Below are 18,552 nucleotides of genomic sequence, written 5' to 3'. Positions count from 1 at the left end.
TATAATATTAAATCCAGCTATTCCAACTCATTCAATCTTCCTGACACCTTTTTAGATAACTGTTTATACTACCATAATGTCAGCTATTTAAAGTTAGGTTTAAGAAAAAAAAGTGGTACATTTTGGAGAAAGATAGGTGAAGTGTTACTTTTGACCTTATGAGGAGACTAAAAGGTTGAGAACAGGGGGCCCTGTTAAAAGACTAAGCACAGCCTGAATGGTCATTGAGAATCAGCTCTCTCACCATTAGCTTTGGTCTTCTTCAGGCCAATAAGGCAGGAATAAATAAAGTCTTTGTCTATTTAACTTGAATCAAGCCCCTTAAAAAACACCTCCCAAATGTGTGCTAACCAATGAAGTATATTATTCATTCCCCTTCCCTTTCCATTTCTGTAAGACCACATTCTGATGGGTCATGTATTTCTTTTTAATTTAATATCTATTGACTGTGGTGTTAATTGTACCAGTTCAACCAGGGGTGGGCAGATGAGAATAGGATGGGATTCAACACTGACAAGTGCAAAGTGATGCACCTGGGGAGGAAGAACCAGCAGCATACCTACAGGCTGAGGAACTCCCTTCTCGTCAGTACAGAGGCAGAAAAGGATCTTGAAGTCATCATTGATCCCAAGATGAACATGGGCCAGCAGTGTGGGGATGCAGTCAGGGAGGCCAACTACACCTCGTCATCCATCTACAGATGCATCTCAAGCAGGTCCAAGGAGGTGATACTCCCCCTCTATGCAGCACTGGTCAGGCTGCAGCTGGAGTACTGCATCCAGTTCTGGGTGCCACACTTCAAGAGGGATGTGAACAACATGGAGAGGGGCCAGAGGAGGGCCACCCGCATGATCAGGGGGCAGCAGAGCAGGCCCTATGAGGAGAGGCTACAGGACCTGAACCTATTCAGCCTCCACAAAAGAAGGCTGAGGGGGTGATCTATTGGTCTGTTACAAACTAGTCAGAGGGGACCAGCAGGCATTGGGGGAGTTCCTGTTCCCCCGAGCACTACCAGGAGTGACTAGAAATAACGGTCACAAGCTGGCAGAGGGTAAATTCAGATTAGACATCAGGAAGCGCTACTTCACTGTCAGGGCAGCTAGGATCTGGAATCAACTTCCAAGCGATGTGGTGCTGGCTCCTACCCTGGAGGTCTTTAAGAGGAGGCTAGACAGTCACCTTGCTGAGGTCATTTGACCCCAGTACTCTTTCCTGCCATGGCAGGGGGTCGGACTTGATGATCTGCTCAGGTCTCTTCTGACCCTACTAACTATGAAACTGTGAAACTACAGTACCACGAGGCAATAAGCATCTGCCTCAACAGCACTGTGAGGGAATGAAAGCACGTCCCAATCCAAGTATGCCAGGTACTTGCTCTCGTAAGTCAACTTATTTCCATTAATAAAGACTGACTTTAGCAGGCTGTGCACAAACTGTAACTTAGTCAAAACAAGGCCTTCTGCATATTTATTTAAAGAGTTTTGAGACTTACCATTGCAGAATGGATTTGAGGGGTTAAAATTTAATGGAAACTCATGTGACACCTGTCAACACATAAGAGATGTTCAGGTCTTACACATACCCAATTCTTTACAGGCAGTTTTGTTTGCCTATAATATGCACATAAGCATTTGGTTACCTGAAAGGAAGGAGGAATCTGTGCACCAAATCCAAAAGCTGGAAACATCTTATCTCTGAAAAAATCAATTTAAGAAAAACTGAAACGATTGTTTTCTTTTAAAAGCTCTGCATAGTTCACAACATGTTAGCTAATCAGCATGTCCTTTCATCCTGAATGTAGCTGTTTATTAGGAACCAACAGCCAAAGGTAATTTCCCTATGTAAATGGTATAAAAGCTAGAAGAAATGCTTTATTTCCAAATCAGCTAGAAAACTAATTTATTGAAAAACAAATCATGGGCATACAGAGCTGAAAAGCTCTGCTGGATTCTGTTTTACATAGGACAGAGGCAACTGCCACAAGGTCATTTTAGTCCTCAAAACTGTGGTGGCTTTGTTGACTTCAGCTCTACAGATCAGGGCTTGTGGAGACACGAAGGAACAGGGGTACTCGAGCTGGAGGATTCTGGGTCCCATCAAGGGACTACCACCCAGGTCTATGAAAGAAGGGATAAACCTTCCAAACTCAGGCCGTGGACAGGTGTTACATCTGCACTGAGAGAAAAGCCCTTTCTCCCAGCACAAAAAGGGAACACAGCCATTCAAGGGATTTCTTTTCGAAGAGAACTGGATGTTTAGCAAGAAAGTTGGATCAGATCCTACAAATGAAATCTTCCACCCAATCCATCTTGAATAGCCAAATGCTTCTCCTGGGTGCTGAAGACACCCAATATCCCCGTATTCTGTGCTCTCTCCCTCCCTCAAAGGAAATAGAAGGGAGAGCCAGCGGCGAGCCGTCAGGAGGCTCTGCCTTAGGAAATTCCTCCTTCCTCTTTCCAAACATTGGATGGCCTTCCCACCTCCACACTTCTCCAGGTACAGAGCAGGGGACAGCTGTGGTAAGGTTCTGCAAGTTGGGACTCCAGGAGCTGGACTACATGCAGGTGTTTAAAAGCTAACAGGAATTGGGAGGCTCTCTCCAATATTACTTCTCCATGCCTCTGGTTTTTCAAACATCTGTGTGCAGCGAAACTGTTTTTTAGTCCTGGGACTGCCCTGAGGTGATGGGTGGGATGGCAGCAGTGGGGAGGGAACATTCTCCTGCGGTCATCAGTGGCAACTGCTGTTTTTTCAACTCCTGGGCTATTTTTGGAGCGGTAGGAATATTACAGTAACTCTTACTACCAGAATGAATGCCTGTCCATGACCTTAGTGTACTACTACAAGGTCCTGCTCCTCTGTTCAGGGTCAGACTGATCACCACATTTGGCATCAGGAGGGAATTTTACCCTGCAGTCAGACTGGCAAGGATTGTTGAGATTTTGCATTTCTCTGTAGCTGGGGGCATCGTCCACTTTCTTGGATCCCTCAAGCATATGTTCACAACAGAGGTGTGCAAAATGGGCCATATTCGATTTGGATTCAGCCCATATTGGGGACAGTGATTGGATTTGTCGATTCAAATTACTGCCCCAATTTGATTCAGCCAAATCTGAATCTGAAGATTCAGTGCTGATTCAGAGAATCAGCGATTTGGCCATAGACACCACTTTAAATGTTTTTTCTATATACCTCGAGGTACCAGGTGTGGCTTGTGAATGATGCGATGCTGGGGCAGATGAAACATCCCACAGGAGCACAGGGGGGCCCCCCACATGCTTAGCAGCGAACCCAGAAGTGGACCAGAAGTACTTTCAGTCCACTTCTGGGTCTGCTGGGGCCCCCCCGCTTCCCCATGGCTTGGCAACTGGCTGCGAGCAGACCCCAGGTGCCCCCTCCCCCAGATCCAGGAGACACCAGTCACCGAGCCGGGGGGGAGGGCATGGGTCCGCTTCCGGGTCTGCTGCTGAGCTCACTCCCGCGCTCCTGTGGGACACTCCATCCACCCCCCACTGCAGCACCGATGAGCTGCCTGGTACCTTGAGGTATGTAGAAAAAATATTTAAAGCTGTGTTTATGTCACGAGGGGGCAGCTCCGGCTAGTCCCTTGAGGCGGTATTCCCTGCCACTCCGGGATCCCAGCAGGAGGGTTGGTAGGGTGGCGGGGCCACTGGCACGCACTTCTGATCTAGCCGGAAGGCCTGATTGGCTGGGGGGTCAACTGCGGGAATTTCAAACCGCAGTCTTTAAAAAGCCGCAGTTTGAAATTCCCCGGGCAGCTGGGGAGCAGGAGCAGAGAGAGCAGGGCGCACATGTGCCACACGTGTACCCCCTTACCTTGGCGGCGAAGGCAGCAGCTGTGGAGGAGACACTGGCAGGGGCAGCAACAGCTGATTTCCCCCCAAGGTAAGTGGAGCAGAGGGTACAGCGCAGCTGAGGCGGATCCGGAGGGGAAGCCCTTCGGAGCCCTCTTAGCTTACCCAACAGGGAGCTGCACTCCTGAGCTGAACGCGGGCAGCGCGCGCAAACAGGTGCGCTCTGTAAGGGCGCACCAGCGTTTGCGGCTGCCAGGAGCCCCGCCCGGGCACTGCTGCCCGACATGGGTTCTTCTGAGGCCTCCACCCAGATGGAGCTCATGGTGGGGTGGGTGGCCCCTTGCCCCCCTGTCTGTGTAGGGGGCTTGGTGGGGTCCTGGTGGGGGGGGGGGGCTAGTGGTCCCCTTGCCTGGCCCTCCTGTGCACGACTTAGGGCCCTGGAGAAGCAGGTGAGGGAGCTTCAGGCTGAGGGGAATCAGGGATGCAGAGGATGAAATTGATACCCATTTCTATTCTCTGCAGGCCCGGTCACCCACTGTACAGCCCCCACAAGAGATGCATCCAATGCAGGAGTGGCTTAAGGTGTCCAAATCCACAGCTGCTAGGCCTAGAGTGGTAGAAGCTCCCCAGCTTCACCTGGGGAACAGGTCTGATGCCCTGGCAGCTGTGATGGAGAAAGACAGAGAAATTGCCTCCGGCTGGGATGATGCCACTCCCCACATGACAAAGAATTGGCAGAGAGTGAACACCAGAAGGAAAAAGCGCCAGGTCCTCGTCATCGGAGACTCCCATCCTATGAGGAAAGTCCCATCTGCCGGCCTGACCCCATGACACGAGAGGTCTGCTTCATGTCTGGGGCTCGGGTTAGAGACATCACAGAGAGGATCCCAGCCTACATCCGACTTGCAGACTGGTACTCCATGGTTGTCAACCACGTGGGAATGAATGACGCGGCCAGGGGCAACTGTGACCCCATTATGAAGGATTTCAAGGTTCTGGAGGACAAGCTTAAGGAAACAGGGGCGCAGGTGGTAGTCTCCTCACTTCTTCTGATGAGTAGGCAGGGACGGCAACAAGTCCTGCATTCGCGAGGTCAACCGGTGCTTACGCAGCTGGTGCCGCCAGGCAAGCCTTGGGTTCCTAGACAACGACCCATGCTTTCAGGCGGGGGACTTGCTGGGGTGGGATGGGCTTCACCTCTCTCCTAAAGACAAGTATGTCTTCTCTTCCAGGTTGGCTGATCTTGTACGGTGAGCTTTAAACTAGCCTCTCCGGGGGAGGGGGCCGCAGGAAGACGAGGAGACACCACCTGAACAAGACAGGTAACAAATGCAAGGAGTGCCTAGGTAAGAAACAGGGGTCCAGACAGTCCCCCAATTCGGGGAGCGGCACATGCAGTTAGGCAAGGCCTTAAATGCCTATACACCAATGCTCGTAGTATGGGGAATAAACAGGAGGAATTCGCCCTCAGAATAGCCAGTTCAGATTCAGACATAATAGGGCTTACAGAAACGTGGTGGGATTCATCCCACGACTGGCCAGTTAGCATTAGGAGCGATAGGCTTTACAGGTGGGATAGAGAAGGAAGGAAAGGTGGGGGTGTGGCACTCTATGTCAAGGAGCAATACACATCCTCTGCCAGCAGAATGGGGTCAGACGAGGGGCAAGCTGAAGTGCTCTGGGTCAAGATACAAGGGGGCCGTGGGGAAAGGGATCTAACGGTAGGGGTCTACTATAGACCCCCCAACCAAGGGGAGGAGCTGGACCCGGAATTTTCCTGCCAGCTTGCAGAGGTACTTAAGGCAAGGGATGGAGTTATCATGGGTGATTTAAATTACCCGGACATATGGGAGAAACAGTCAGCCAGGTCGGACCATTCCAGGAGGTTCCTGGCTGAGATACAGGACCTCCACTTAATTCAGAAGGTGCACAGTCCCACCAGAAGAAATATCCTGTTGGACCTGGTCCTGGCCACAGACGATGACCTGGTAAGGGGCCTCCAAGTTCTTGACCACCCGGGCGATAGTGATCATCGCTTGCTGGAATTCACCATCCAGCGCAGGGTGTCAAGGGCCTGCAGCAAGGCAGTAGCCCTAGACTTCAGGAGGGCCAACTTCAATGAGTTGAGATTAGTGGGAGAGGCGCTGCGGTTCTTGAGAGCAGGGGAGCTCAGTGCCCAAGATGAGTGGTCATTCCTTAAGGAGATGATACTCAGGGCCCAAGGGGTGACCATCCCAACAAGAAGCAAGGAGGGCAGGAGTGCCCGAAAGCTCCCCTGGCTCACCAAGGGTGTCCGGAAATGCCTGATTGCCAAAAAGGCAGTGTACAACCTGTGGAAGGGTGGTGCGATCTCCAAAGAAGAGTATACCTCCTCTGCTTGGGCCTGTAGGGGGGCTGTCAGGAAAGCTAAGGCAGACAGAGCTAGGACTAGTGTCCAAGATCAAAGATAATAAAATGTCCTTTTTCAAATATATAATGAGGACGAAGAAAGCACCGGGAAATGTGGGGCCCCTGCAAGATCCTCTGGGCAATCTGCTGGTTGCGCCAGAGGAGAAAGTAGACCTCTTCAACCAGTTCTTCACTTTCATTTTCTTGGGCAGGGACCGGGACTTCCCCACCATGATGCAAGACGGATGCAAGACAGACTCGAGGAGAACGCCTCCAGACCTCAGGTTGGGGAGGACAGGATTAGACAGCTTCTGGAGGGGCTGGACGTGTTCAAATCAGCAGGTCCAGATGCTCTCCACCTCAGGGAGTTGAGTGAGCTAGCAGAGGTTATTGCAGGGCCCTTGGCACAGCTTTACTAGTGCTCGTGGTGCTCAGGCCAGGTGCCAGATGATTGGAAGATAGCAAACGTGGTCCTCATCTTTCAAAAAGGGAGGAGGGAGGACCCGGGCAACTATAGGCTCGTCAGTCTTACTTCAATCCTAGGAAAACTCTTTGTGAAGATTATCAAGGAGCACATCTGCGATGGGCCGGCTTCAGGGATGATGCTCAAGGGCAACCAGCACAGTTTCCCCAACCAAGGTCTGTAGTAGACCTCCACCGTTAGGGGCAGGTCATATCAGACCAATGTGATTGCCTTTTATGATCAGGTCACAAAAGCATTGGATGCAGGTGTTGCCGCGGATGTAGTCTTTCTGGACTTCAGCAAGGCCTTTGACACCGTCTCCCATCCCACCCCATTTATGCTTACACAGTCAGATGGATTGCAGATCGGCTGAAGGGTCATACTCAGAGGGTGGTGGTGGATGAGTCATATTCAAGCTGGGGAGAAGTGGGCAGCAGAGTCCCCCAGGGCTCGGTTCTTGGGCCCACGCTGTTCAATTTTTTTATCAGTGATTTGGACGACGGGGTGAAAAGCAACCTATTTAAATTTGCTGATAATACCAAAATTTGGGGTGAGGTGAGCATGCTAGTAGGGAGGGAAAGGCTACAGCAAGACCTGGATAGGTTACAGGGGTGGGCTAACAAAAACAGGATGCTCTTCAATACTGACAAGTGCAGGGTGCTGCACTTGGGCAGTAGTAACCAGCAGCACACTTATAAGATGGGTAACTCCCTTCTTGAAAGCACGGAGGCAGAAAGGGATCTTGGAGTCATTATTGACTCCAAGATGAACATGGGCTGACAATGCGAGGTCACGGTTGGCAGGGCTAACTGCATCTTGTCATGCATCCACAGGTGCATCTCTAGCAGGGACAAGGACGTGATCCTCCCCCTCTATGCAGCACTGGTCAGGCCACAGCTGGAGTATTGTGTCCAGTTCTGTCTGCCAAACTTCAGGAGGGATGTGGACAACACTGAGAGGGTCCAGAGGAGGGCCACCTGCATGAACTGGGGACAACAGGGCAGACCCTACAATGAGAGACTGCGGGACCTCAATCTGTTCAGCCTTCACAAGAGAAGGCTGAGGGGGGACCTGGAGACCGTCTATAAACTCACTAGGGGGGACCAGAAGGGTTTGGGAGAGACCTTGTTTCCCCTAGCGCCCCTGGCATAACGGCCATAAGTTGTTGGAAAGTAGGTTTAGATTAGACATCCATAAGAACTACTTCACAGTTAGGGCGGCTAGGATCTGGAACTAACTTCCAAGGGAAGTGGTACTGGCTCCTACCCTGGGGATCTTTAAGAGGAGGCTTGATGCCTACCTGGCTAGAGTCATTTGAGCCCAGTTTTTCTCCTGCCCAGGCAGGGGGTCGGACTTGAAGATCTACAAGGTCCCTTCCGACCCTACTTCTATGATTCTATGTCCGAATCATCGAATTTTTCTGAATCTCTCCAAATTGATTTGGAGGGTTTCAATACAATTTGGAGAGACTAAACAGTCTCCCGATTTGATTCAGATTTGGAGACTCAGCCACCAAATTGGGCCAAATCTCCACTAAATCGAATCAGCAACCAAAGCTTCACACAGCCCTAGTTAACAATCTACTTCTTATCCTTGCAGTGGCAGGACACTGGCAGTGCCCTCATTTTCCCATTTTTTTGGTCACACATTAAGGTGTTTTTTGCTGTTTTCAGGCACTGTCTGATAGCTGTGGGTGAGGATTGCTCATGCAGTTTTAAGAACAGGTTAGACAAATACTTCCACAAGTCAACTTAGATAGGGAGGATCCTATGTTGAGCAGGGGTTGGATTAGATGACCACCTGAGGTCCCTTCCAGATCTACTTTTCTATGATTCAATGGTTCAAATTCTTTCCACTGGTATTAATAAAGACTGACTTTAGGAGGATGCCCACAGACTGCAGCCTATCAAAAGATCTGAACTTCAGCTCAACATTATATTAGTAAAGACTTAAGACCAGGAAAACAAAAATAGCTAACTTCCACAGTTCCTTAAGTCTCCCAACGTGACACGCATAACTGTGCATCTGTCCACAAAGCTCGCCACAGAGCAGAAACCATTTTCATAGCTGTACACACTGTTGATACCTAAAATAATCTCTACACTGCCATCTACTGGCTGCTTCAAAGAATGTTAGAGACCTAAACTGAAAATTTTGCATCTCCCTCTAAGAGACACCAGCCAAATACCAGTTCATGCATAGGTGCCAACTTTCGTTTCTGCCAGTGGACGCTTATAGATGTTAGAAACAAAAAAATGGTGCTTTAAACTTGGGGGATTTCTGCCAAGGAACTGAACTTGGGTGTTAAACTCAGGTACCTTAGTGAGGCTGATTAAATCAGCTATTAGGTAAAAGTGCTAAAAAGCCCTGTTGAAGCACTCAATCTTTACAGCCACTGCAGAGCCGGGTTGAAGTAACATGCTGCTTCTTCCAGTAAAGCAGGCTTTTTTGGTTTTTTGGATTTTTTTTTTAACATCTGCAAGCAGTTCAGACCTAACAGATAAAACCAAAACAGCTATGGCTCGTGGGTGCTGAGCACATGCTAATTTGTTTCAATGGGTGCCTGAGCCCTGGAGCACCCACAAAGTTGGAGCCTACAACTCGATGTTTAGCATGTGGTGGTCAGATGAAGTAACTGAAATAGACTATTTTCCACATCCTCTATCTATCCCAGAGGCTGAAAGCTAATTCAAAGTGAGAGGAGTGCATAAAATGCAAGGAAAATACCATTGGCAATTGGTGCCTCCTGAGCCAGGGGGGCACATGCCCCCCAGCAGCCAGTCAGAGACTGTAGGGGGGAGGGGAAGGTGCACTGTCAGGGGATGCACATGAACCCCCTATGTGTCACCACTGGAAAATACAAAAAGATGGTTATATTCTATTTCCACTACATTCAGCTATAAGTCTTTCATTCTGGCATGCTGGCTGTGACACATATGGATCCTGGTTCTAAAACACACATTAGAGAATAAGACAAATTATAAAACTTACGTATCATAGTCCTGAACAACCATTCCCACGGACCAAATGGCTGACAGGTATTCATTAACTCCATTAGGGCTAAGGTAATGCAGGGAATCTGGGGAGCGAGGGTCACCATTGGAGCCTGTAAAATCTATTCCCACCTATCAAGTGAAGAATTAGCAGTGAGAGCTACTCCTGAGTTTCAAATTTCATGCAAAAGTAAACAGTAAGAGAGCTTTGACAGCAGTGCTTTTTAGCACATTTAAACACCTACCAAACACCATATTCACACTTACTCTTTTTGAAACACTGAACATATGTTGTTGATGTTTGCCCTACTTAAACAACATGAAAGAACTGAGTCCCCAGGGCAAGCTTTATCCATTAGCTCCTGTCTCTCATTAAATTTTGACCAAAAGTGCTTACCACCCCTTCAGTGGGTAGGAACCAAGTGTATAGCCTCAACCTTTTTCTTAATAGATACAATCTTAACCCTTATTAACATTCAACCTGGTCACAGAGTTCTCCCTGGAGCAGGGAAGAGGGAAGCTCCTGGGCTGGAGAAATCTTACTACTGTTGTGACTTAAACAGCTTCAGGTGAGATCCTACATTAAGGCCCAGAGGTATTGCTCAGGCTGTGGAAAAGGCCCTTGAAGCTATCTTCAATGGGGATCTAAGGGCTGTTTGATCCTCTACACCAAGATATAAAGAACGGGCATTTATACACACACTTTTTCATACTGCGATGCACCAGAGATTAATCGAGTCTGCTCCACATGTGAGCTGATGTGCACCATGCTGCGTTGCTTCCAGTTGCGTAAGTGGAGAAACATGCACCAGGGTGGAAAAAATGGCAGCGGCGTGCTTTTGAATTAACACACCTTTGATGTGTTTTAATTCAAAAGTGGGCTGCTGCCATTTTCTGTGCACATTTTGCCCCTTATACACCTGAATGCGTTGTAGTGCCAGGTGCTTTTCATGTGTAACAATGCCCAATGTGTTAAACCTGTGCCAGGAACCTGAATGCTTTTCCTTTGGTCTCTGTCTGCTCAGCTGTACTGAACTCCTACTAGGCACAACTAATATCAGCCTTTCAGATCTCTACAAGTAATGGATGAACACACAAACACACATGACAGTCTCTCATATTTTGTCCATATGCTACAATAACTAGTTAAATACAGTAAATGATCAATCCATGCTACAACTTGTTCTGAATTAAAAAAAAGAAAAATCAAAAGCAACTTTGTATTTGTGATTTATTTTACTTACAATGAAATTCAGCTGACATCCTCCCATGATGTAATCAAGGAATGTGCATTCCATTATAACCTAAAAGGAAACATTTAAAATAGATTAACATTTTACTTAACAATTTAGAGAAACTAAAGAGGTTGATAAGGTGATCACTGAATTTCCTGAGAAATCAGATTTCTTCCCCACACACAGGTAGTTCTGCACAAGTAGTCCCATTTCACTGCTTTTTCACAGAACAAGATACTGTGCACTTACTGCATCAGAAACAGGCCTTTTATACTTAAATATAAATAAGACTTGGATATAAGGAGAAAATTCATATGATAAATATGTTTACTTAAAATATAAAGTACCATTTGTAGAGCTGCTCACCACTTTCTAAACTGTGTTAACTGATTCACATTGCACAGTTTGAATCAAATTTCAATTTGAATTAAGAGTTAATAGATGATCACTGACCATCACAGAGGTTTCCGTGCACTTCAGCAGTAGAGACTGCAAGGGGCACTGGACACTGCCCACCAATCGGCTATAAAACTGTGCTCACTTGCTGCAGCTGGTGGTGGGCACAAGCAACAAGCCCTAGATACATACCACATATACAGGTTAATTAATACAGTTTAAATTGCCTAATTTGGACTGCCCTAGTCTGCATTAACTTTAATCCTTATTCAATAAGGACTAGTTCATTCAGACTGGAACCCATTTTAATTCAGACTACAGGTGTCCATGTGTATATGGTGGCAGCTGTAGTCCGGATTAAACCTAGAAAAATGTAATGTTTATAAACGGCCGAAGTTACTAGTCAACATACAGTAAAAGCCAGGATTCTTGGTGACTGTGTTTAAGGGAATGTCATTTACCAATTCCTTTGTCACTCAAACATACCTGCTGATATAATTTTGAAAGGCTACTTAATTTCCTAAAGTGACTATGCTGAGCATGTGTTAAAAGGTGCTGAGTACCTGCAGTTCCCACCAAGTAAAATGCAAAGACACTGACCACCTAATTTCAGTTAAAAAGACCATACTATTGAAAATAAGGGTAATGAGATTTGATATTTTAGACAAAGACTAATCAAAGACTTTTACATAAAGGTAACTTTCAATTGCTTCCATATTCCCATACAGATGAACTCAAATCATCTCAAACAAATTACACTATTCGCATGTACTGAATTTTCATTCAAACTGAAAGCTATAACATTTTGCTGACTTTATCATAATTTATCATAATAATGCTTGTGTGACATTCACCACATTTTGCATGTATACTACCTTCACCATTTACACTCAACTATGTAGCTTTCGTAAGCTTTACGAGGTGAAGACAATGCATTAGATCAGAGATGGTACCTGGACATTTGTAATTAAATAAAATTAAAAAATTAAAAAGCCTTAAGTGACTGACCTCACAATGTTTTACACTCACAATTCCAGAGTTTCTGTAGCTTTTTTTCTTTTGTTTTTTCTTCTCATTGACGCATTCAAATTCAACCTATATGAGTGGAAAACAAGATCACAAGCAACATTAGTACAATCCACTTACAAAGTGCCCATTCAGGACTCTCAGGTGTCTTCCTCACAGTAAATTACAATTAGACGCACTGAAAAACCAAAACAAACCCTGCCTGCTCAAAAACAGGGAGGGGAAACCAAACCAAACCAAACCAACCACACACATACACATGCACCCAGGTTAAATACTGTGCACATACTTCCCTCTGCTAAAATGCTGGGAAGAGCAGTAATGAGAAAAGGCAGATTCTAAGATTCTGAACCCCTTGCTGGAGACCCTTGTTGTTTCCTTTTTGATAAATCCAGTGGATACTAGATGTAGCAGTTCTAGTCACTGAGTATCGCACTGTAGGGAGAGAGGTAGGTCTTACAGTTTCATAGTAGCTAAGGTCAGGAGGGACCTGAACAGATCATCTAGCCTGACCCCTGCCACAGGCAGGAATGAATGCTGGGTTCACAAGACCCCAGACAGTGATCATCTAACCCCCTCTTGAATTTACCCAAGGTAGGAGCGAGGACCACTTCCCTGGGAAGTTGGTTCCAAATATCGGTCACGCTAACCGTAACATATTGCCTTCTGAACTCTAACCTACACCTATTCTCCATCAGCTTATTACCATTGTTTCTCATCACCCCAGGTGGTGCTGGGGAGAAAAGGGCTCTACCTATCTGCTGTTGATCTCCCCTGATGAGTTTGTAGGCAGCCACCACGTCCCCCCTCAGCTTCCTCTTGCTGAGGCTGAACAGGTTCAGGTCCCTCAGTCTCTCCTCATAGGGCCTGTCCTGCTGCCCTCTCACCAAGCCGGTGGCCCTCCTCTGAACCCTCTCCAGGCTGGCCACATCCCTCTTGAAGTGTGGCACCCAGTACTATACACAGTACTCCAACTGCAGCCTGACCAAAACCTCATAGACAGGGAGTATCACCTCTCTGGACCGTCTCAGTAAGCAGGATCTGAGATATTTAAAGATTTGAACCAACTCTTTAAAGTTTATCTTGTAATCAACAGTCATGGAAGACTGGGGGGTATTGGCATCATGCAACCAAACTAAGAAACTCTGTCGCTTAAGTAAGACTCCATCCATGTTCTGCACTCACTTCAGTTACCAGAGTACATAAGAACCTAAGAAGCCTCAGACTTAGGCAGATCAATGGTACATCTAGCCCAGTATCCTGCCTCTGACAGTGGCAGGAGTGGATGTCCTGCTGCTGCTCAGAGCACTGAACAAGATCTCTAGAGTGATAGCTCCTAGGGCTGTGCGAAGCTTTGGCAGCCAATTTGATTTGGGGGAGATTCAGCCCAAATTGGGGACTGAATCTCCAAATCTGAATCAAATCAGAAGATCAAGTAAAAGCTCTGAAGCAATTCAAAGCATCTGAATAGATTCAGAAAAGCTTTGGAAATATATTAGGCCAATTTGGAGATTCGGCTATAAACTAAACAGGCAGCTGACAGCTGCCTCCAGCTGGTAAGTCTGTTGCGGTTGAGGGAAGGGGGAGGGAAGGGGCATGGGGGGAGGGAGGGATTGGGGCTGGAAGAAGCTGCCCAGTTGGGGGTGGGGCATGGGCTCTGCCCTGCTGCCGCTTGCCCAGGCATGGCAGGTGGGGGAGAGTGGGGGTGATATAGGAGATGCGGGCATGGCTTGCTCTAGGCAGAAGGGGGGAAAGCAGCAGCAGGGTATAGCCCCCACTCCCAGCGCTGCTGTGCCCACATCCTGTGCCTCCCACACCAACTGGCAAGTGGTGGCAAGGCAGAGCCCCACTCCCAGTGCTGATGTGGGAGCAGCAGCACTGGGAACAGCGGTATGCCCTGCTGCTGCTCAGAGTGAGTGGTGCCTTGATCGTGCTCCCCCCACGCCAGCTGAGCACACGACAGCAGGGCAGAGCCCCCATGACTCCCCTGCTGGGCCAGAGGCAGGCACAGCCGGAGGAGCCATGGGAGAAGCTCCCATGGCTGTGCTGCCCAGCCCCATTCCCAACCTGGCCCCAGCCTCTTGGCAATTAAAAAAAATGAAGGCTCATACTCACTAGCTGCAGGAGTGGCGATATGGGCCTCTGAGGGCTCATGGCAGAGCCCCCCCTGCACAGCACGGGGCAGTGGGGGCAGCAAGGATCAGTGTCCCCACCTGGAACCCATGTGGCAGATGCCCCATGGTGTGGATGCAGCACCGTGTGCTGTTCCCAAGCTGAGATGGCTCCACGTGTCAGCCAGAGCTCCCGGTTCGATTCCCCAGCTCTCTGACTATTCCCTCAGCAATTCCCTGGGGGGACAGGCACCCGGATTTCCACATGGAGTTTCAGCAGGCTGCTGCTGCCAGCTGGGGAAATAGCCCAGAGCCACTGCCATCACCAGCTGGTAGCAGCAGCCTGCTGTCATCCCACATCATCTAGGGGCCCACACCCCCTGGGAAGAGCTGGGGGAAGTGATCAAAGAGCTAGGGGAAAGATTGGGGAGCTAGGGAATCGAACCAGGAACTGGGGGAAATGTTCAGGGACCTGGCTTGATTCCCCAGCTCCGTTTGATTCACCTGGGAGCTAGGCGGCTCCACTTGTCAGCCAGAGCCTGGTAGCATTCAGCCCTAGTGGTCCCAGTTCCCAGACAGTGCACAGTACCCTGCTAAGCTGAGCTGCGCCTGCGCCATGGGGCAGCTGCTGCATGGGTACCAGGCAGGGGGGAATCCCTGCTGCTGCTGCTCACAGGTGGGCTCTGCCACGAGTGCCCAGAGGCTCCAATCACCACTCCTGCAGCCAGTGGGTGCAGGATTTTTTTAAGTGCTGGGACTGGGTTGGCGCTGGGGCCACACAGGACAGCCATGGGGGCTTCTCCCGCAGCTCCCCCTGCCCGGGGAGAGGCAGACTGACGGAGGAGAACCTGCAGCCACCTGGCTGTGCCTGCCTCTCCCCAGCCAATTCAAATCACCGAATCTTTCCAAATCTCCCAAAGCTGATTCGGCTGAATCGATTCAGGACAGTGATCCAAATCTCCGAATCAGATCACTGTGCTGCAGACTGGCCAAATCCGAATTGAGTACTTCCCTGTACAGATCCCCTGTTCAATAGCTGCCCTGCCATTCACCATTTATTGGGTTAGAGATGCCAGAGGAAACATCTCCAACTATTATGGGTAACTATAGGCCAGTCAGTCTCACCTCCATCCTTGGCAAAATCTTTGAGAAAATCATCAAGGCTCACATTTGTGAGAGCCCGGCAGGACAAATTATGCTGAGGGGAAACCAGCACGGGTTCATGGCAGGTAGATCGTGCCTGACCAATCTAGTCTCTTTTTATGACCAGGTCACAAAACGCCTCGACGCAGGAGGAGGGGTGGATGTCGTATACTTGGACTTCAGGAAGGCCTTTGACACGGTATCCCACCCCATACTGGTGAACAAGTTAAGGGGCTGTGACTTGGATGACTGCACAGTCCGGTGGGTGGAGAATTGGCTGGAGGGTCGCACCCAGAGAGTTGTGGTGGATGGGTCGGTTTCGACCTGGAAGAGTGTGGGCAGTGGGGTCCCGCAGGGCTCGGTGCTTGGACCGATACTCTTTAATGTCTTCATCAGCGACTTGGACGAGGGGGTGAAATGTACTCTGTCCAAGTTTGCAGATGACACTAAGCTATGGGGCGAAGTGGACACGCCGGAGGGCAGGGAACAGCTGCAAGCAGACCTGGACAGGTTAGACAAGCGGGCAGAAAACAACAGAATGCAGTTCAACAAGGAGAAATGCAAAGTGCTGCATCTAGGGAGGAAAAATGTCCAGCACACCTACAGCCTAGGAAATGACCTGCTGGGTGGCACGGAAGTGGAAAGGGATCTTGGAGTCCTAGTAGACTCCAAGATGAACATGAGTCGGCAGTGTGACGAAACCATCAGAAAAGCCAATGGCACTTTATCGTGCATCAGCAGATGCATGACAAATAGGTCCAAGGAGGTGATACTTCCCCTCTATCGGGCGCTGGTCAGACCGCAGCTGGAGTACTGCGTGCAATTCTGGGCGCCGCACTTCAAGAAAGATGCGGATAACCTGGAGAGGGTCCAGAGAAGGGCCACTCGTATGGTTAAGGGCCTGCAGGCCAAGCCCTATGAGGAGAGATTAGAGAAACTGGACCTTTTCAGCCTCCGCAAGAGAAGGTTGAGAGGCGACCTGGTGGCTGCCTATAAGTTCGTCAGGGGGGCACAGAAGGGAATTGGTGAGTATTTATTCACCAAGGCGCCCCTGGGGGTTACAAGAAATAATGGCCACAAGCTGGAGGAGAGCAGATTTAGATTAGATATTAGGAGGAACTTCTTCACAGTTCGAGTGGCCAAGGTCTGGAACGGGCTCCCAAGGGAGGTGGTGCTCTCCCCTACCCTGGGAGTATTCAAGAGAAGGTTGGATGTGTATCTAGCTGGGGTAATGTAGGCCCAGCACTCTTTCCTGCTTATGCAGGGGGTCGGACTCGATGATCTATTGAGGTCCCTTCCGACCCTAGCATCTATGAATCTATGAATCTATTCTCTTCAACAGACATTAATAGATCTTTCATCCATGAATGTATCCAGTCCCTCTTTGAACCTGGCTATGCAATCTGCCTCCATCACTCTGTGGGGAAATGAATTCCACAAATAACTATGTTGCATAATGAAGTGGTTTAAGGTGTAATTCCATTTGAAGCCACATCAGTCAATATCAACAAGAAAAAACATAAAACATGTCTGCAAGAGCTGAATTTGAAAGAAATGGATATATCCTCCTTTCCAGACAGACACGTTTAAGTCATCTTTGGGTTTTTTTGCTATAAGCTTATTGAGCAGCAGCTGCGGATCCGTCAATCCACAAACTTTGGAAACATATGGCTGGTACCCATCCTTTGCAGAGGTTCCTTGGATTTCCTGAAGCTGTCTCATCCTATTAAGCTCATGTCCATTTCACAGAAGCTTCATTTCAGCCAGCTACTCCTCAACTATTACTGATCTCCAGCAAGTGGTAGGTAAGGTAACCAGTAACACTGGCCACAGAATTGAAAACACGCATGCACATAAGTGTTTGAACAAATTTCAAAAACAACTTTGGTCATGACTGATTACATTTAGCAACTAGTTGTTTAAAAAAATAATAAAAAAAAAAGGTGCGAGGGGAAGCTTACAGAAAACACAGGCATTCACCAATAAGAATCAATTGTGGCTTCATTCCTGGGATGACTTAAACATCCCAAACTTCCATTAATGTTAACAAGGGAACTAGCATGCATCAGGCTCCTGCCAAAGGTTTCCCTTAAAAATATCTCCCAAAGGAATGAATGGTAATATTGAAGCTAGTGAATAAATTGCATCAATTTTTGCAGGGGTACACCAATAGAAATTATGGAGGCCAATACTGATAGCTGATTTTTAAGGAGGCGTATCAGCTGATACTGATCTGATTTCCAATACAGACGTGTTCAGTTAGTAAATCTGTTGTGGTGGAAGGGGAGGGAGGGAGGGAGGAAGCATGGTGGGGGCAGATCAACACCCCCTGTAGTGAGGGAAGGAGTGGGGCCAGGGCTGGGGCGTGTGCCCCCGGTTCTGTGTGGGGAGGCTGCAGCTGCAGACAGGGGCCTCATCAGGCTCTTCCCAGTTGGGGGGGGGAGGGGGGGGGGCTGGGCCACACTGGGCTTGGGGCAGGTGGCAGCAACACTGGGAAGGGACTATGGGGGGCTACAGCAACATTTGGGGTGGCTTAACCCCCCCCAAGCCCCCCTCCCAGCACTGCTACCGTTTGCCCTGAGCAAAGAGCAGCATGGCCGAGGCCCCCCCTCCTCCTTGGAATAGCCCAGCATGGCCCCTGGCCCAACCTGCATCTGCAGTCTGCCCTGCCCACATCTGGGGGCACCCGCACCCCCACCCCATGCCCTCCCAGGGTGTGTGCAGTCGCAGGAGCCGCACCCCCTCCCCATGCCCCCCCAGATGAGCCCTGGCTCCATCCTGCGCCCCAACCCCACCGGGCAGTGCCATAATTGGTTTGCAATGTAGTATAAGGGTAGGCCAATTAGTGCCTCATTTAGGGATTTTTCAACATGGTCAAAGCTAGTGTTTTGGGCTGTTATGCACAAGTCATCTGGACAGATGAAAATTTTTGTTGCCGAATTGATTGTTTGGTCATTCAAATAGATATTATACAGCATCAGT

General features: G+C 48.7%; 1 protein-coding gene across 1 annotated transcript in view; it reads right to left on the bottom strand.

Annotated features, from left to right (window-relative positions):
• Window positions 1-18,552, bottom strand: part of CPNE3 (copine 3) — a 51,295-nt gene that overhangs the window by 9,479 nt on the left and 23,264 nt on the right. Inside the window, exons 9-13 of the mRNA XM_090040273.1 lie at window positions 12,299-12,385; window positions 10,904-10,963; window positions 9,658-9,791; window positions 1,640-1,694; window positions 1,493-1,544 (exon numbers count right to left, since the gene is read on the bottom strand). Coding sequence (XP_089896399.1) covers window positions 1,493-1,544; window positions 1,640-1,694; window positions 9,658-9,791; window positions 10,904-10,963; window positions 12,299-12,385 — 388 coding nt within the window. The remainder of the gene's footprint in view (window positions 1-1,492; window positions 1,545-1,639; window positions 1,695-9,657; window positions 9,792-10,903; window positions 10,964-12,298; window positions 12,386-18,552) is intronic.

The sequence above is a fragment of the Crocodylus siamensis genome, chromosome 3 (assembly GCF_052110815.1).
Source record: "Crocodylus siamensis isolate JL-2025a chromosome 3, ASM5211081v1, whole genome shotgun sequence".
Taxonomy (NCBI): Eukaryota; Metazoa; Chordata; order Crocodylia; family Crocodylidae; genus Crocodylus; species Crocodylus siamensis.
Note: the sequence above shows the minus strand (reverse complement) of the source record. Positions and strands in the feature narration are given on the sequence as shown.